General features: G+C 47.8%; 1 protein-coding gene across 1 annotated transcript in view; it reads right to left on the bottom strand.

The window, feature by feature from the left end:
• Positions 1-398: 398 nt before the first annotated feature.
• LOC144129772 (histone-lysine N-methyltransferase PRDM9-like) overlaps positions 399-17,555 on the bottom strand; it is a 71,334-nt gene continuing 54,177 nt past the window's right edge. Inside the window, exons 6-7 of the mRNA XM_077663847.1 lie at positions 3,192-3,357; positions 399-1,043 (exon numbers count right to left, since the gene is read on the bottom strand). Of these exons, the coding sequence (XP_077519973.1) occupies positions 533-1,043; positions 3,192-3,357 (677 nt within the window). The 3' untranslated portion in view covers positions 399-532. The remainder of the gene's footprint in view (positions 1,044-3,191; positions 3,358-17,555) is intronic.

The raw sequence follows: 17,555 nt of genomic DNA, 5'->3' as shown, positions 1-17,555 counted from the left end.
TGCTTTAGTGTTTCTGTGTTTCGCTACATGCTATATATTCACGTCAGTTTTTGTATTGAAAACTTTCTGGACAACTTTTTTGTGATGGAAAGTTTTTCTGGGCCATCTCCGATAGAAGTAACAGACCTACTCATTCACATTCCGACACCTGCCACTCAGCGTGGGGGTGCCGCCTGACAAAGAACTTCTGTCGAGACCGGCGCAGTATGCCCTTCCCTATAGTGTACTAGATAGCTTCTCGAAGCCAGAAGTGATTTGACAAGTGGCGCTCCCTTGCAGAGTGCCACAGGTCGCGACTTGGAGGGGTTCTCCGCTACTTTTGCCCACGATATTAACTAGGCTCCTCCAATGGCTTTCAACTCTGTTCGGCTTTGTCCTGCCTCTTGGCCCTCCTCGATCTTTCCTTTCTTCCGCACGAGCTTAACTTGGCTTCGCTTCGCAATTCACTGTACGTTTTATCTGCCTTTCACGTCGGCATTACGACAGAAGCACATACCGCTTCCCTCGCCTGTGGGCGCATAATAGAGCTCGCTCAGTCCTCGCTGTACTGTGGTTCCTCTTTCTCAGCGGAAGAGTGGTGTCTGCGCACGTGGATTCTCAGATGAGTCATGTCCGCAATGCCCAGACCGCAGTGCGGGCAGTGCAGCGCGTACTGGCGGCTATGAACTGCTCTCTCATGTCTTGTGGCATTGCTCTGCGTCGTGAACTTGCGCCCACACTGCGAACAGGCATGGGGCTTCTCTCCAGTGTGCGTCAGTATGTGCGCTTTGAGGACGCTGAGGTGTGAGGAACCTTTTCCGCAGAAGCGACACACGAATGACGCAAGCCTGCCGCCGGAGGAGTGCCGCACTTTTCGGTGACGCGCCATATCATAGGCGAGATTGAAGCGCTGTCCGCAGTCGGTGCACTCGTGAGATCTGTTCTTTGAATGCATCAGCAGGTGGCCGGTGAGGTGCTGCCGATGTTGGAAAGCCTTTTCGCACACGTTGCACACGAAGGGCCGCTCGCCCGTGTGTTTCCGCTGGTGTCTGGTGATGTTGCCTCTATGTGAAAGCAAATGAAAGGAGGAGGGGAGAACACATATTTTCACAGGCATAGTTGACAGCCATTGACAGAAAAAAAGAATATTTCATGCATAATACATAAACAACCAGCGGTACACATCATCATCATCAGCTTGGCTGCACCCACTGCAGGGCAAGGGCCTCTCCCCTGTCTCTCCAATTATCCCTGCCCTAATCTTTCCCAATCCTATCCGCCCACTAAATCTTCTGGCGCCCCTGCTACACTTGCCTTCTCTTGGGATCCACTCTGTTACACTTACGGACCAGCGGTTATCTTGCCTTCGCATCACATGCCCTGCCCAAGCCCATTTCTTCCGCTTGATTTCGACTAGGATGTCCTCAACCCGCGTATTGTAGCAAGAGCTACTCTACGCTAGCACTCCGAGCCTTCAGCCTGGCACCCCTTGAGCTTCCTGGAGGCGCCGTGACCTGTCACGTGGTTGGTCGCGTGGTGCGGAGCAGCTGCCGTTGCTGGCGGTGCTTCGCTCCAGCGAAACCGAGGCGAAGGGAGTAGAGAGGGGAACAGAGTGAATCCACGTCCAGGGACGAAGATGAAGAAGGTACCCCCACCTAAATGGAGCGGCGAAAGACTCGGCCAAATGTAGTCTCGTGTAACTCGAGGTTTAACCTCCGGGGGACTTTGAAGGTAATAAACGGAATTGACCTGAACCAGAGCTAAACCACAGCCATTTCTTTTTGCCTCACCCACTCTTCACGCATCCGGTTTCTTAGCATTACACCTATGTAGAATTGAGCGTAAAGAATTGAGAATTCCTCCCCCAATGCAACTGCATGACTCTTCTCAGTTTCTTATTGTAACAACAAAGTATTGATCCTCTCCAACTGCGTTTATTCTGGACTGCAAATGAATAATACCGGAAAATAACAGCAGACGGTTGAGCATGACTGAGCATGGAATAAACAGCAGAACCACTAGTCACGGTGGTGTATTTCCAAACTGTCAACTATACAGCGTATCAACTCCTTATCTTTTGTCAAGTGGCTGATCTGAAAGTTTTTTTATACGGCACTTTTTGGTGCAAATCCCGTCATAATGAACCCTGAATACAAGGTAAGACACATCGCGACGATGAATATTAAATTATTTGTGGGATGCGGTAATTGCTTTTTCAAATAAAGAAGCGAAATTGACTTGGTTTCAGTGGCGTAAGCAAAAATTTTTCCTCGGATTTCAGAATGCGACCTGACAGGCTACACAACCTCCACAGAAAAATCAGAAATGGCTTGCGTCGTGAAATACTGAACAAAAAAGAAGCAATAAAAAAGCGTTCATGCAAAAATTGGACTCAACCTGGTATCTTACACGTTCGAAAGCAGTGCTCTAATCGACTGCGTCACAGAATAAACGCAATCAGCGGTGTTAACTGCGCACTTCCACGTTCTCAGTAATATTCTATATTCTATACGTGCTGACGCAGCTGAGTTAGTACACTGTACCGCCGAAGGTTCAAAAACACGCGTGAAAAAACGGTTCGAACCCGGCAGGGCACAGAAGAGAAGGAAGCTACCCCATGCAGGCGCGCCGCCTTCTCCGCCTGAAGTGCCTTCCTTCTCTTCCGTGTTCCGTCCAGTGTGCGCTATTAGTGCCTAAGCACTAGTTCGATGGGTAACAACGCTGAGCCGAATCGTCCGTTGTCTCTTCTGCTTGTGTTCGCTGCCGGCCCATCTCGAGGGTTGTTGTCTCCAAAACGATGGCACATACACACGGAAGGGGATTGGCCAGGGTTTGGTGCAGATCCAAACAGGAAAAACTCATCCAGGATTATCTCAAGCACATCATAAATATGAACAGAGAAATCTGAGAGAAAAAAGTAATTACGAATTTTGAGAGACATTAAAAAAATCGGAATGAAAATCGAGGAAACAAAGCGGTCCGTCGTCGTTGTTGTTGCCTCAAATACGATGGCACATACCCACGGTGGGGGATTGGCCAGAGTTTGGTGCAGATCCAAACAGCGGTCCGTTCCGAGGCACTGCCAGCTCGTCGTCGATTTCTACCTAGCAGAAATCCCTGCTCGCGCACCGATTCCAGTATAGAAAAAAGTTATCTGTAGTTCCTTTTTTTACCGTGTCTAAACAACGGCAGCAAAGCACAACTTGGCTTACTTGTAATCGCTGGTATAGGGGCAGTATCTACAGCTGTGCCTCCCTTCCGGCTTCTGTGAGTGGTTCCTCTGGCAGTGCTTCTCCAGAAGCTCTTGTGCGGAGAACAGGTCACCGCATGTCTCGCAGGGGAAGGCCGGAACTGGAGCAGACTTAGTGTTTTCACCCTCTGAAAAGAGATCAGCGTAGAGAGGGATGTGTTGGCCGACACCGAATTGAGACCATTTTCATTTTAGCACTGGCCTTTATTTAAGCGTCAGAAACGCACATCGGTAACGCACGGCAACCAAACAGGTGAAGCAGTTTTTGAACCTCTGTTTTCCTTTTCTTGAAGAATCGAATGAAAACTTCATTTGACTGGATGCTTTCTTGTAAACAAGTTATGACAGCTCATTCTTAGGAAATATTCACGTCACTTCGCGGGGGCCATTTTGTGGTACAGCGCGCAGCTTCAGCGGCAAACACACCAACCTGCCTTTCACTGTGCCCCATGTACACCAACATGGGGTCATTGTGGCTCAGGTGAATTCTCCCTATACTGCTGCTCCTACAAACGACCACTCTACCTGCAGTTTAATTAAAGCATGATTTTGGATAGGGTGACAAAGAGCGCAGTGAAACAGTATTCATCTCACCTTCATTTCCTAACACCAGTCAATCATCTTCCCTTTTCTTATTCTGAGTTAACACGAGGGGGCGGGGTGTTAATTCCAGTTCATTTACTTCAAAACGCATCTATATCTTCTGACCAGGATAGATTTGCTTACAAGAAATTATATAGGATGGTAGCAAAATGTTCAAACTTGGCTCGCAACTTGAATTACAACTACTTAGCAAAGTGGACCATTGTAGATAACATCACGAGCTGCAATTGAAGTTCAAATGAGCTGTTTTTAAAATACTTATTAATTCGGTGATGTGTGAGTAATGAATACCAACGGGTGGTCATATCACGCAGAAGTCAGCAAGCGAGTCAATAATATATAGAAATATTTCTTTACATCGTTACCAATTATTGGCGTGGTAGCGGGGGCAGTGTTTGCATCCGGCTTCAAAAAATGATGCGTAAAAGCCTCTGCTGCATTGATTCCTTCCTTCATGACCGCAACTATCCGGAGAAGTCGGAGTGCAAGACCCGGGCGACGACATTGCGAGCAGTTCCGGTAACACGTGACACACTCTTGACCGCCTCGGAGCAAGAAAAGTCGCGGCCTGCCGCCCCGAGACATGATTCCGAACGCAGCTGCGATGAGCGCAATGACAACATTCTGACGCTGAGGATGTAGTTCCAGTATAAATTAGGCACATATGATGGAACCAGCGAAACTGACGCAGGATAATTCAAAGAGGCACGCACACTGCGCCGTACTCACAGAAACCTGTGCTTTATGAACGCTATTTTATATCGAGCCTTAAAGGAGCTGTGAAGGGGGCTCTAATCAAGTTGCGGCATGCCTGGGATATTGAAGCACGCCGCTTCACTAATAGTGTCCAGCAAGGATTTTTTTAAATGCGCTTTGTAGAAGCTGAGTTATCTGTAGTTAAGATTTGAATTTCAAAGTCTTCGCGCCTTTGCTTCTCTCGTCACTTGTTGCGCGCTGGAAGGTAGGCGCTCCTTCGCGGACCCCCCTCTGGGAGCGGAGCTTCCCGACCCGCCGGAGCTAAGCGGTTTATTGGCTGCGGCCACGGTTGCTGCCTGACGTCTGAAAGAACCTAACCAATTACCAACGGCCACCTCACACCTTGTCTATGCAGATGTGGGGGACGGAGGAGGGCACGAGCATGAAAAAGTCGCCGGGAAGGGCTCGCCAACTTTGACGCGTGATTGTGGGTCGTCTGCTGCGTGTAGAAGAGTATTATTTGCTCTGGTTTTCATGGCAACGCAATGCAGTGATTAAGTTAGTTAATGTGCTCTGCTCGGAAGGCGTTTCAGAGCCCCTTTAAGGGCGCTGTACGACCACTTTTTTTCCGCATGCGCACGTGTCGTTGCGACAGTGCGCAAGGGCTGCGCAGGGGCCGAACAATGGAGCGCATGAACGCATCCGCCTGTGCGCACAAGTCGATTGAACTTCGACTTCTTTCCACACGAGCGGATGGTCGCATCACGTTATTGGCTGCTGTCCCGTGACGTGCCAGCGCAGCAGTGTCAGGCCACGCATCCTCAGCAAGATGGTTGCCCGCGAAGCAGAATGAGAAACCAGACCTACTACGTGGTAGCTGTGCCGAGAAACACAAAATATTGGCCGCATGTGACTATTACGAGTATTGACAGCGACTTCAAGCTTCATCTTGTGCAACAGCGGCAAGCGGCAGTTTCCCCCAAGTTGTTTTGTAGTCGTCTACACTAAGTTGACCGAGCGGCAAACCTACGCTGTCTACGCCAGACGTAACGGTGCCGGTTTTCGCGATATGGTTATTTGGAGCCGTTTGTGATAGTTTCAAGTGTTCTGTATTCGCACGACTATATTCACGAACAGCCGCGAGTAGCAGCTCCCCATGGTGAGAGAGAAAGTGGCTGAGGTATACCTATGAAAACTGAGGCATTCACAGTTTAATAAGACAACCAGCCTCTCGTAAAAAGTTAAAATTATTGAAAATGTCAACAGTTGCTTTATCGCTCAAGAGCAGCGCAGGGTGAAATTGAATGCATTGATTATAAAATTGACTAAAATACTTCTTTCTTAGCTTTTCTAGGTTTGAAAATGGTTCAGTGTGAGCTCGTCTCCGCATCTTTCACAAACAGGTTTGCCTTCTTTTGTAAGTAGTTGTGCGTCAATTGTGTGTGTCCTATGCGAAGACGACATAAGATTACTTCAGTGAAACGTTCTCGTTGTCTGCTTGACTCCCATTCCCCCAAGGTGGGTTTTATGAAGTATAGTTTGTTGTTTCGTTCATTATCCCACTCTTTCTCCCATTTGTTCTTTAATTTGTTATGTATCAACTTCGTGCAGTCTTTAAAAAGTATGTCCACAGTTTTGATTTCACTATTTTGAGCTCGTACTGCTGCTGAGTCTGCTCTCTCATTACCCTCTATGGTCGGGACCCAGCAGGACCTCATCGCATGTCCTTGTGTTGCGAAGTTTTCTATGCTGTGTATGATGCTGGCTGCTAAGGGTTCAACTGCATTGCTAGACTGCAGCGCTGCGACTAGGCTCAGGGAATCGGTGTATATTATACTGTTTTCAATGTTCTCATGTAAATTTTTGTCCACAGCCATACACACTGCATAATATTCGGCCGTAAAAATTGATATATAACTTAGCAATCTTACTATTTTTTCCCAATGCTCCTGCTCTACGGCATTTCTAACGTACATCGCTGTTTTCGAGCCATCTGTAAAAAGCTTCATGTAGCTTAAATATTTCTCTTTCAAAGCCAAGTATTCTTGTAGATGTTCATGTGGTGATTGTTTTTTACGAGACAGTGTTAGAGCCAATCACACGCAACGGGAAGCAAGTACCATGGTGGCAATGGATCATGTCTCGGGGCAATATTTGGTAGAGCATCTGGTATTACCAGGTCGCGACATGCATCATCAAACTGTAATAACAAAGGTATGATTGATTGCGGTTTATTATTGAATAGCCTTCTTGATGTGCACTTGGTAACAATGGAGTAACAAGGGTGTTTTGGTAAGGGTCTTATTTTCAGTACATATGCAGAGGTAAACATTGCTCTTCTGTTTGCAAGAGGTGGTTCATTTGTTTCTACATATAGACTGTTTATCGGAGATGTTCTGTATGCACCAGTTGATAGACGAAGACCCAGGAAATGTACGGGATCCAGTTTTTCGAGGTATGATGGTCTTGCAGACCCTTACACAATAGATCCATAGTCCAAAGTGGACCGTACTACGGAGCGGTAGATCTGCAAGACAAAACCTATCGGACCCCCAGAGTTTCCGTTAGAGTACCTTCACTATATTTAGAGATCGGGAAGCTCTCTTCTTGAGGGTGTTCATGTGGGGTAAGAATGTGAGCTTTCTGTCAAAAGTTATGCCTAGGAATTTATGCTCTTGTTTTACTTGTAAAACAATTTCATGGACACGATTCTGGTTCATGCGCCGCTAGTTCACAAAGCCGCCACCACGCGCCGCACGAAGTTGAGCGCCTCCTTCTTCTCTTACATTCTCCCCCCTCCCCCCTGGTTTGGGAGAGAGACGCCGGTAAGCTTCGCGCATTGTACACTTCGTGTGCCGTCCCCTCACACCGGGGAGCTTCCCGAGCGGGGGGGGGGGGGGGGGGGGGGGGCTTTGCATTTCTGTTTCTTTTTTTCTTTTCTCACCCAGCGTGTTCAAGAGGGGCAGACTGTGGGGCTCCCCTACTCATTTCCTTGGCTGGGTTGTAAGAAAACGAAAACAGTCGGGTCGCGGCTAACGCGGCATACCCGCGCCGTCTTTGTCCGATATTGAGCGGCCATCTGTCAAAAAATATGCCGGCCCGTCACTGTCTGGAGGACGTTGACGTAACCAGCGTTAAGCGCCAACTCCAAGGGCCCTTCCTGGGCGTACGCGTCCTGCGTCGGCGCTCTTGGTGTACGCGGGAGCGGGCGTCGAAAAGGGGACATGCATCTCCATGTTCCTGGCGCTGGCTCGCTAGCGCGTACTACACTAGCACGGACGATATCTAGCACGGACAGATATCGGCGCCTCGCCGAGAATCGCTGGCGTCTTCTTCAGTGCGCATGCGCAGGCCGGTTTTGGCGTACACCAAGAGCGCCGACGCTGAGCGCGTACGCCAACGAAGGGCGCTTGGAGTTCGCGCTTTAGCTGTGTGGTTTACTAGAATTGATATGAACGAGATTAAAGTGAGGGGACACCAATGCAAAAACAAATTTGACATCTTGGATTTATAATTGATGTAACCAATCAATCACCATTGCGATATACTGATGATGTTGCCAGTCAATCACAAAATTGGTTGCAAAATTGATTTACTAAGGAGGCTGCCATCTTGAATTCCTCGGACTTAGAAAATTGCACACCGAAGGGAGCTGGTAGCAGACCCTAAGAAATCGAGAGACGTGATGAGTAAGAGCTCACGCTCTTAAAGCTACTGCAAGTATGCACATCACACAAGAAATGGTCCGCTTCTCGCCTTTATTTTTTACGGCTACGTAAAAGCTGTTGTGGGTGACAAAGACGAGTCTTTATCGTTAATCACTCGTACGCTTTCACGGCACGACCCCTGCGAACCAGAGAACGAAGCGATGAAAGATGATGACGACGATATAGGTAACTCCCACCAACAAGCAATTTATCATAGCGCGGGATGCCACGGCTGTGGCTCAGTGGTATGAAGCGTACGGAAACAAAGAATGTCCATTTTCAGCGGCGTTAGTCACAATCCCTCTCTGCGCTCGTGGTTGCAAAGTTTACTTTTTTTTAGTGCCGTCAAACGAATTTCGGAAGGTTTCGCTTCAGTCTGCTGAAGGTGGGAGCTGGATGAATTTCTGCGCTAAAACTGTATTCGGAAGCTCATTACGGTCATTGTTTAAAAAAATAATAAAATATCAAGACGCTGTAAGACTGGGACGCTTTTTTCGACAAAATTTGCGGGGCAGAGAGCGCCGCGACGCGTCGACGTTCAGCTGGAGATACATAAAGCAAAAAAGCGACGTGCGGTATCGCTCAGTGCTAAAGCTAAATGTCATCAACGAGGGGCAAGCACTGCTAAGCGAGAAGGCCTGCCAAAGCAGCGACGCTGACCCTTCTGTTAAAGTGGCAAAATTTGGTTTCGGCGCCGCTGCACTAACTGTAAGATGCGGGCATAGTTATCTAAAAGAATTAGCGTGTTCGATTGAACGAAACCGGACTAAATTGGGTTGCCCGCCCAGCCGCAAACACCACCAGGGGCGCGGTTTTCCTCCGACGCGGACACCTCGAGGAAACACGACCATTTCGATCCGACATTAGGTCATGTCATCATAAAAAAAGACATTTTATGCTGGATGAATCGCTTATCTTCAAGAAAGTCACGCTTCCGTGCACGGCGACACACTTCCTAGTTTTGTTAGCCAGGAAGCCGCTCTGTTACACACCTGTACATGAGAATGAGTCAACCTGTGTACACACACATGACGCGGCCAATCCTTTCCTTTATTTTTTTTCTTAAATGCCGCATTTTCTTGCACAAATTCTCAACGAACAAGACAATAAGTCTTAAGTCTTAACAAGCACGCGCTCACGTTTCCACGCTGAGCGGTATACGGGCACAGTGACATCACGAATAAAAGAATAGTGGCGCCATCCGTACTCAAAGCAATGTGAAAATATATGGCAATAAAGAATAAGATATCTGGCATTCTGCCGTGGTAACCGAGTCTCATAATAAACTGCACATCTCCAACCAAAAACTTTAATTTTAACCCAATGTTTCGAAGCTCCTTCATCAGGGGTGACGAGGACAGTAGCTAGCGTCTTTAAGTATAAAAGGAGGAGGGGGGTCAAAGCAACGAAAGCTGTGATGCGAAAGGCGTGGGGGAGGGGGAGGGGGGTTTAGGCTGTTAGTCACGCTGGCGCACTGCAGGGAGGTGCTGAATGGCGACTTTTTTTCGTTGAAGTCCCTGGGCATATACTCGGGGCAGGTTTCCTTTTGTGCGGTTGATGTTGTTCGGGGTGGTTTGGATGTGCCAGGAGTCGAGAAAGAGCGTTTTGTGGTAATTTGCTTCGGTTACGAGGATGCTGGTTTTTTCGAAGTTGGTTCTATGGTCTTGAGTCCTCGGAATGTTCCGCTACAGGATTGCTCTCTCTCGCGAATTTGCGGACGTCATTTTTATGTTCCCGCATTCTTTCTTTGAGATTTTTCGTTTCGCCGAAGTAGCTTGCGTCGCAGTCGGCGCCAGGAATTTTGTAGACAATGCCTTGGGCTCTTCCTCTCCGCGGCCGGTCTTTGGGAGCAGGTAGGCAAAGCGCAACAGTGTTTGTGGGCTTGTGCGCCACCTAGAGACTTCCTTTCTTCAGGAATCTGGCGATGATTTCGCTGACACTTCTGACATAAGGTACAGTGACGGATTTCGGTGGTGGCGTTGGCCTTCGTGCGTTGATTTCTTGGCGCATGTTGTCGTGGTTTTGACGTCGAATGGTTTTTTGAATAAAGTTTTTTGGCTAGCCGTTCATGAAGAGTTCTTCGAATATCGTGCGTTGCTCTCTTTTTCTGTCAAGTTCTGTGCTTGTTGTGCAGATGAGACTGAGATGTACAGTTTATTATTTGTCTTCAAACCCAACCAGACACGTAAATCTGTCAAAATGTTTAGTTTTTTTTAACCGAGTCTCCTGATATTTGTGTTGTACTTAGCGGTGTTCTTTTGTTTTTTATATAGTGGCGTTGCAGACTCGATGCACCGTGCTCGACCCCTTTCGTCGCCAAATGATCTCTGGTGCAATGGGCAGTTTGCTCCATTCGACTCATTTCTTGCCACACAAGGCCAAAACACGTGCTTTTTGAAGTTGTCGCCAATTACGTGGCCGCAGAAGGGTCTTGCCCATTCACATTGGTCGGCTTTACTTTGTACTGTACACAGGCCATGACAAGGAACGTAGTAAAGGCTCTAAGTAAAAGCCTTTCAGCGTGCACTCTTTTTCATTGAGTGAGCAGGTGAGAACCATGGCCACTCGATCATGCGGTTCCATCGAGCGGCCGCATTGGTACCAACCGCTGCCTCCACAAGCTGACAGAACAACAGCGGGCTAACGGGGTCGCATTTTTTATTCTGGCACTGAGGCTTCAATTTTGTATTTCGACGTGGTCTGTCTGTATGTCTGATATTTACTTGACCTGAAATAAAATAATCGGAAATATTTTACGGCCGCGAGTGAGTCTCGAACCCGAGGCGGCGAGAACACATTCAAGTGCAGGGTGGGATCAGCCTGCATGCCCCTTTTCGGTGACAAAAGGACGGCAACTGTTTTTTGTGGAGAGAACATAAATCCATTTTGGTCTGCCCAAGTCGCTAGTTTGTTCAGTGTATGCTGTATCTGTCTTTCGCATGTTGGTAAGCTTGAAGATGTGCATGAGAATTGAAGGTCGTCAACATATACGGAATACATGATGGACTTTGGAAATCATATGCGATATTGAGTTCATTTTTACAATAAACAGTGTTGTACTTAGAATGCACCCCTGCGGTACGCCATTTTCCTGGATGGATTTTTTCGAATGCGTTCAACCTAGACGTACACGAAATGACCGGTCAGAAAGAAAGTCTTTTAAACAGTTCAGCATCCTGTCACGGATACCTAGATCCGCGAGGCCATGAATAATCCTAAACCTCCAGTTGGTATCATAAGCTTTTTCCAGGCCAAAAAATACAGCCAAAGAGTGCTGTTTCTATAAGAATGCTCCACGGACTGTGTTTTCAAGACAGACGAGATGGTCATTTTGTACAGCATGGTTTTCTAAATCCACATTGGTGGATATCAAGAAATCTGCGCGATTCATGGATGAACATTATTCTAATATTTAGCACACTTTCAAAACTTTTAGCAAGACAACTGGTAAGTGCTTTGGCATGTGACTGCCAGCCGAAGTTGGCGGTTTTCTAGATTTCAGGAATGGCACAACTACGGCCCTTTTCAACGCCTCTGGCAATTTTCCAGACTGCCATATTTTATTGAAGAGTTTCAGAAGAGCTTCTACAGCGTCTTCGGAGAGGCCAGCGAACATTTTATAATAGATTTCATCTGAGCCTTGTGCTGTCTGTTTGCCCGCCGACAGTACTGTACGGGTTTCTTGTAGTGTGATTAATTTATTGTTATGTTTATTTGCACTGCCACTTGTCGGCAGTCGTTGTTTTTCTGTTGTGCTCTTGTACTTTATAAATCATTGTGTGTAGTGTGAGGAACTAGAAACTGTGGCGAAGTGTTGCCCTAGTTTGCTGGCCTGTTCCTTAATGCTTGTCTGTGTATCCGGCACTGTTAAGAAAGGAATTATAAAAAGATTAAAGCTGGTATTAAATCTGCAGACTTGTTCCCACATTTGCTTCGATGGAACTGAACTATTTATGGACGACACATAATATTGCCATGAGTTTTCTCAGAATTTCCACGTATGTACCGTGCTTTCGCTCTCGCCTTTTAAGAATTTATGAGGTTGTCATGCGTGGGATATCTTCGAAAAGTTCCCCAGGCTTTGTTTTGTTTCTTTTTTGCTTCTCCTCTCTTGTGTGCACCAGAGGTTATTATTTTATGTACAACTCCTTACAATTGAGGAATGGCTGGACGTGCAGCCGCAATGATACCTGTTGTAAAAATTTCATTTAGTTCGTCAACGCTAACATTACCAGAAAATATTTTCTCAAGACAGGCCTTTTCTTGAAATATTGGCCAGTCCGCTAAGTGCAGCTGCCAAAGGATTATTGGTGCTGTTGATGCAAAGTTAATTACCCCTGGAAAGGGATCACTTCCGTACGGGTTATCAAAAATATAGCACTTAAATAGGTAAAAACGGATGGACAGCTAAAAGTCAAGTATATGCAACTCATCTTATCTGAGGATGAAGAGCTATATGTGAGTTTGCCTGTATTGAGCAGGCAGACGTTGTTGCCCAGAACAAAATCTTTTAAAACCCGACCTCCAGTGTTTGTCTGCTCACTCCCCCAAAACAAGGAGTGCGGGTTAAAATCCTCGACTACCAGATATGGCTCTGGTAGCTGCCTAAAAAGCTCCTCTAGGTCTTGTAGTGTTGCAGTGAGATGTGGTTAAAGATATATAGAGCATACGCTAATTGTTTTAAAGTTTAGGACGGCGACTGCAACGGCTTCATAATTCGTCTGGAGCCTTATTTCATGGGTTGCAACGCCGCTCTCAACTACAACAGCAACGCCTCAAGAAAGCCTATTTTTTTGCTCGCGGTCACGATGAAAGGCTTTATACTTTTGAAAATGTTTTTATGAGAAGGTCCCAAGCTGGTCTACTGCAGACACAGTGCTACACGGGGGAAGCCTTGCGGGATGCCGACTTGGTGGCTGGCGGGCCCGTTCTCGGGGGTGGCATAGCAGCTTCCGCTGCATCTGCCAGGGGCGCGGATGGCCCTGCCTCAGCCTCACTAGGTGTGAGCTGGGCAGGTGCCGAAGGCCGCTATGGTGTGCCGCGCCCACGCACCACATCAGCGAAGTTTGTACGTGCAGTGAAAGAGAATGTGCCACGAGTCGTTGCTTAACGCTGTCTTGCCTCTTTAAATGTTATATTTTCTTTGGTCTTGATGGTAATTATTTCTTTTTCTTTTTTCTATGCAGGGCACGACCCTGAATAAGCGGCGTGGTCGCCTTCGCAGTTTGCGCAGCGAGGCGCAGCATCGCAGTCGTTTGACTGATAATCATTGGAGGCAAATTTGGCGCAGGTATCGCGGCCACGGCAGCTTCGGGAGCCGTGGCCAAACCTCTGGCATTTGAAGCAGCGTCGAGGGTTAGGTATATAGGGACGGACGGAGATTTTTGCATATCCTACCTCGATTGATTCGGGCAGGGTGCAGAAGGCGAAGGTCAAACCAGGTGCTTTGTCGGAATTTGTCTTCTTTGCAGATTTTGATTCTTTATACCTTAGTCACATTCTGATTTAGCAGTCCTTCGAGCATTTCTTCTTCGGTTAGTTGCAGAAAGTCATTGTCAGAAATGACACCGCGTACTGTGTTGCGAGATCTGTGTGGGGTCACGGAGACAAGAATATCACCAAAGGTTTCGATGTTTGCCAGCTTTGAAATCTGAATGATATCGATAAGTTCGAGCAAAAGGTCACCACTAGCTAGTTTTGTTACTTTATACTTAGGACCCAGGGAATCTGTGAGAACTTTTCATACTAGAAACAGGGATATTTGCCTGGCTGGCTTTTCTTTTTGTTCGCTATGAAAGATGTGATACTTTGGAAACGTACTTTTCTTTTTGTTGAAAAACTGAGATGTGACAACGGTCCGCCCTCTGTTTGAAAGGAGGGAAGTAGCCATAAAAAAGTGTGTTCTTCGGCCATGGTGCCGGCCACGCATTATTTAGCCCAACAAGGGGATGAGACTGGAGCTTGAAAGTAAGCCCTGCCTCCACCAGCTGTACACCACTGTTGAAACCAAATATGGGGAACTCAGGGTACTTACGCCACACAAGGTTAACCTTAGCCGCCTATGAAAACTGTAAGAAAAAAAACGAGAAGAGCGGAGGAGGCAGGAGAGTTGTGAAAAAGAAAATAGGAAAGTAAAAGATGGAGAGGAGGACAGGAAAAGGCGACTGCCGTTTTCTCCCGGTCGGGTAAAGCCAGAGGTGCCGTCTATAGGAGGCTGGGTCCTAAGTAGTGTGTTGCCTCAATCGAGGGGCCTTTAATGTCGAAACCCTCGGCATCAACTCAACCACCAGGATCCCCATTTCCACGGACAATGCGATGACAAGCATGGCGAAGCGCGGGTGCTCGGGTCCGAGGTGATGCACTTTTCACCATCATACCCCCTCGGGGTTGTCCCTGCGGATGCTCGGGTACCCGTGGTGTCGCCACTCACCAACGCCTGCAAGCTGCAGACGCCCCCCAGCGGGGCACAAGAAACGCGTAGTCGCCGACTTGTCGCTGCCGTCTCCTTAGACATCAAAGGGGCCTAAGATAACGTACTTCACGACGCCATTTTTGATACCCTTGACGACATAGGCGTTGGCGGCCCAATGTACTCGTGAGTTGCGAGCTACCTCATCGGCCGGTCCGTTTCCAAGTCTACGCCTGATGGAAGGTCTACCCGTCATCAGGTTTGCAGTGGAGTTCTCCAAGGAGGAGTTCTCAGTCCAGCCCTGTTTAATAACACTTCTGTTGGGCCTAGTTGGTGAATGGTGATACAGATGAACGATGTGCGCAAAACATTCGACGAATCACATACCCGTTAGAAACACAAGGACTGGCGCAACACTAACAACTATTTTATTCTTCTCACACCAACGCATAGATATACATTTTTCCACACTTGCGCAAGCTAACGAAAATTCCAGTCATGCGAGATTACTGGCGACGATGTGAGCACAAGAACTTCAATTCAGCGGGGTAAAGTGATAAGGAAGTATCGCTAACATATCATCCAGCCTTTTTCTTAATATGGAATGCTTCGAGAGTCAGCCGCCCGTGTTCGTTTCTGCTCCTGCACAGAATCGCCGTCTCATCGAATCGCGGTGCACCATTGCTGCAGTTAATAATGTGTGACACAAGATGTGCACCTTTGTCACTTTTGTTCCTTACATTTTGCGCATGCTCCTTGAGTCGCTCATTTATGCAGCGCCCTATTTGCCCGATGTATACATCTTTTCACAGGAGAGTGGGAAAGCATACACGACTCCGGTGGAGCAAGGGACAAAGGTTGTCCCATGCCTGATTTGGCAGCCATGCTTTCCGTCACCGCACGTGCGGGAGCACAGCTTATAGAAAGCTTGTTCGGCGCAGAAAACGCCAGAGGGATTCCATGCCTGATAGCCACTCTCTTGAGTTGGTGGGAAACCTGACCTTATGTATGTACAGCATCACCACAGGCCTGTATGTTTCATATTCGGCCACCCTCTTTTTTGGCGCTCTGGTTTTTTGTTTCTAGATCAGCGCCTAAGCCACAGCTGTCAAAAGCGAAACAGGGTAAACTGCTGCCAAAAGCCGGCGCACCTGATTATCAAAACTTGCTTGCAATTTATGCGCACACGATTTTCTGAGCGCCGATTCCATACATAAAGTTGCTATGCCCCTTTTCACGATCTTTGAGCAGAGTGGTTGAGGCCCTGACCCGGAAACAAAAAACCAGAGCGCCAAAAAAGAGGGTGGCCGAATATGAAACATATAGGCCTGTGGTGATGCCGTACATACATAAGGTCAGGTCTCCCACCAACTCAAGAGAGTGGCTAGCAGGCATGGAATCCCTCTAGCGTTTTCTGCGCCGAACAAGCTTTCTAAGCTGTGCTCCCGCACGTGCGGTGACGGAAAGCATGGCTGCCAAATCAGGCATGGGACAACCTTTGTCCCTTGCTCCACCGGAGTCGTGTATGCTTTCGCACTCTCGTAGGTAAAGATGTATACATCGGGTAAACAGGGCGCTGCATAAATGAGCGACTCAGGCAGCATGCGCTAAATGTGAGGAACAAAAGTGACAAAGGTGCACATCTTGTGTCACACATAATTAACTGTAGCAATGGTGCACTGCGATTCGATGAGACGGCGATTCTGTGCAGGAGCAGCAACGAACACGGGCGGCTGGCTCTCGTAGCATTCCATACTAAGAAAAAGGCTCAATGATGTGTTAGCGATACTTCCTTATCACTTCACACCGCTGAATTGAAGTTTTTGTGTTCGCATCGTCGCCAGTAATCTCGCATGACGAATTTTTGTTAGTTTGCGCAAGTGTGGAAAAATGTATATCTTTTCGTTGGTGTGAGAAGAATAAAATAGTTGTTAGTGTTGCACCAGTCCTTGTGTTTCTCCCTGGTATGTGATTCGTCGAATGTTTTGCGCACGTTGTTCATCAGCCCTGTTTAACGTGGCGTTGATTGGACTGGTGAGCGAACTTCCCACTCGCTTTCACATCAGCGCCTATGCTTACGATATGTGCACCTGCGCTTCGGATTCGACACGTGCGCAAATGCGCGCAAGATTACAACGTGCAGTGTCATCTACTTCAAGGTACCTACGGCGTCAGGGTTAGCACTTTGCAGCTGAAAAATGTGCTGTGGTTGCATTCACGCGCAAGTCTGTCTGACACCACCCGGTAACACTTCAAGGGGCTGCAATACCGTACGCCTCGCACCGCAGATTTTGGGCATTATCATTGACCGCGATCTGTCATGGTCGAGGCGTATAAATATACTAAAGAAAAGACTCACTCTTTTTTGCCATGTCCTTCGTTTCTTAGCAGGCATTAAATGGGGCCCAACGAATGCTCCTTGCTAAGACCTTACTATACTCTCTTTATAGTCTACAATCGTTACAGCCTTCCTGTACTCACTAGAATGAGCTTTCCTCTTTGCGGATATTAGAGTGTTGAAGCCCAGGCGCTCAAGATATGCCTCGGATTACAAGGTTGTGCCTCGAACAAATTTAGGCTCGATTGAGGAATCTCGTGAGTGCCCGATATCGAATTACCTATCACACGAACCACTTCGTGTCACCAACGCTGGCTTCAGTCTCGTCGCCAGCAGGCTCCATCTCCATCCCCCAGCGGTCGTCCTTCACCATCTACCGCGAGTTTTTCCCGGGCGGCGCAAGGCCGGTCGCCCGGCCCACGGCGGGGAAAACTGCAGCCAGCGACCTCAGGGGGTGGGCTCGCTGGACATCGTTGTGCGAGGCACCCCCCATTGACGCGGACACGACATGCCGATGCCTCGACGGTTCCGAAAGCCGCGGTCACCGTTCATTCCGACACAGCGACTCTTCCT

The sequence above is a fragment of the Amblyomma americanum genome, chromosome 4 (assembly GCF_052857255.1).
Source record: "Amblyomma americanum isolate KBUSLIRL-KWMA chromosome 4, ASM5285725v1, whole genome shotgun sequence".
Lineage (NCBI taxonomy): Eukaryota > Metazoa > Arthropoda > Arachnida > Ixodida > Ixodidae > Amblyomma > Amblyomma americanum.
This window is presented reverse-complemented; position numbering and strand designations above follow the sequence as displayed.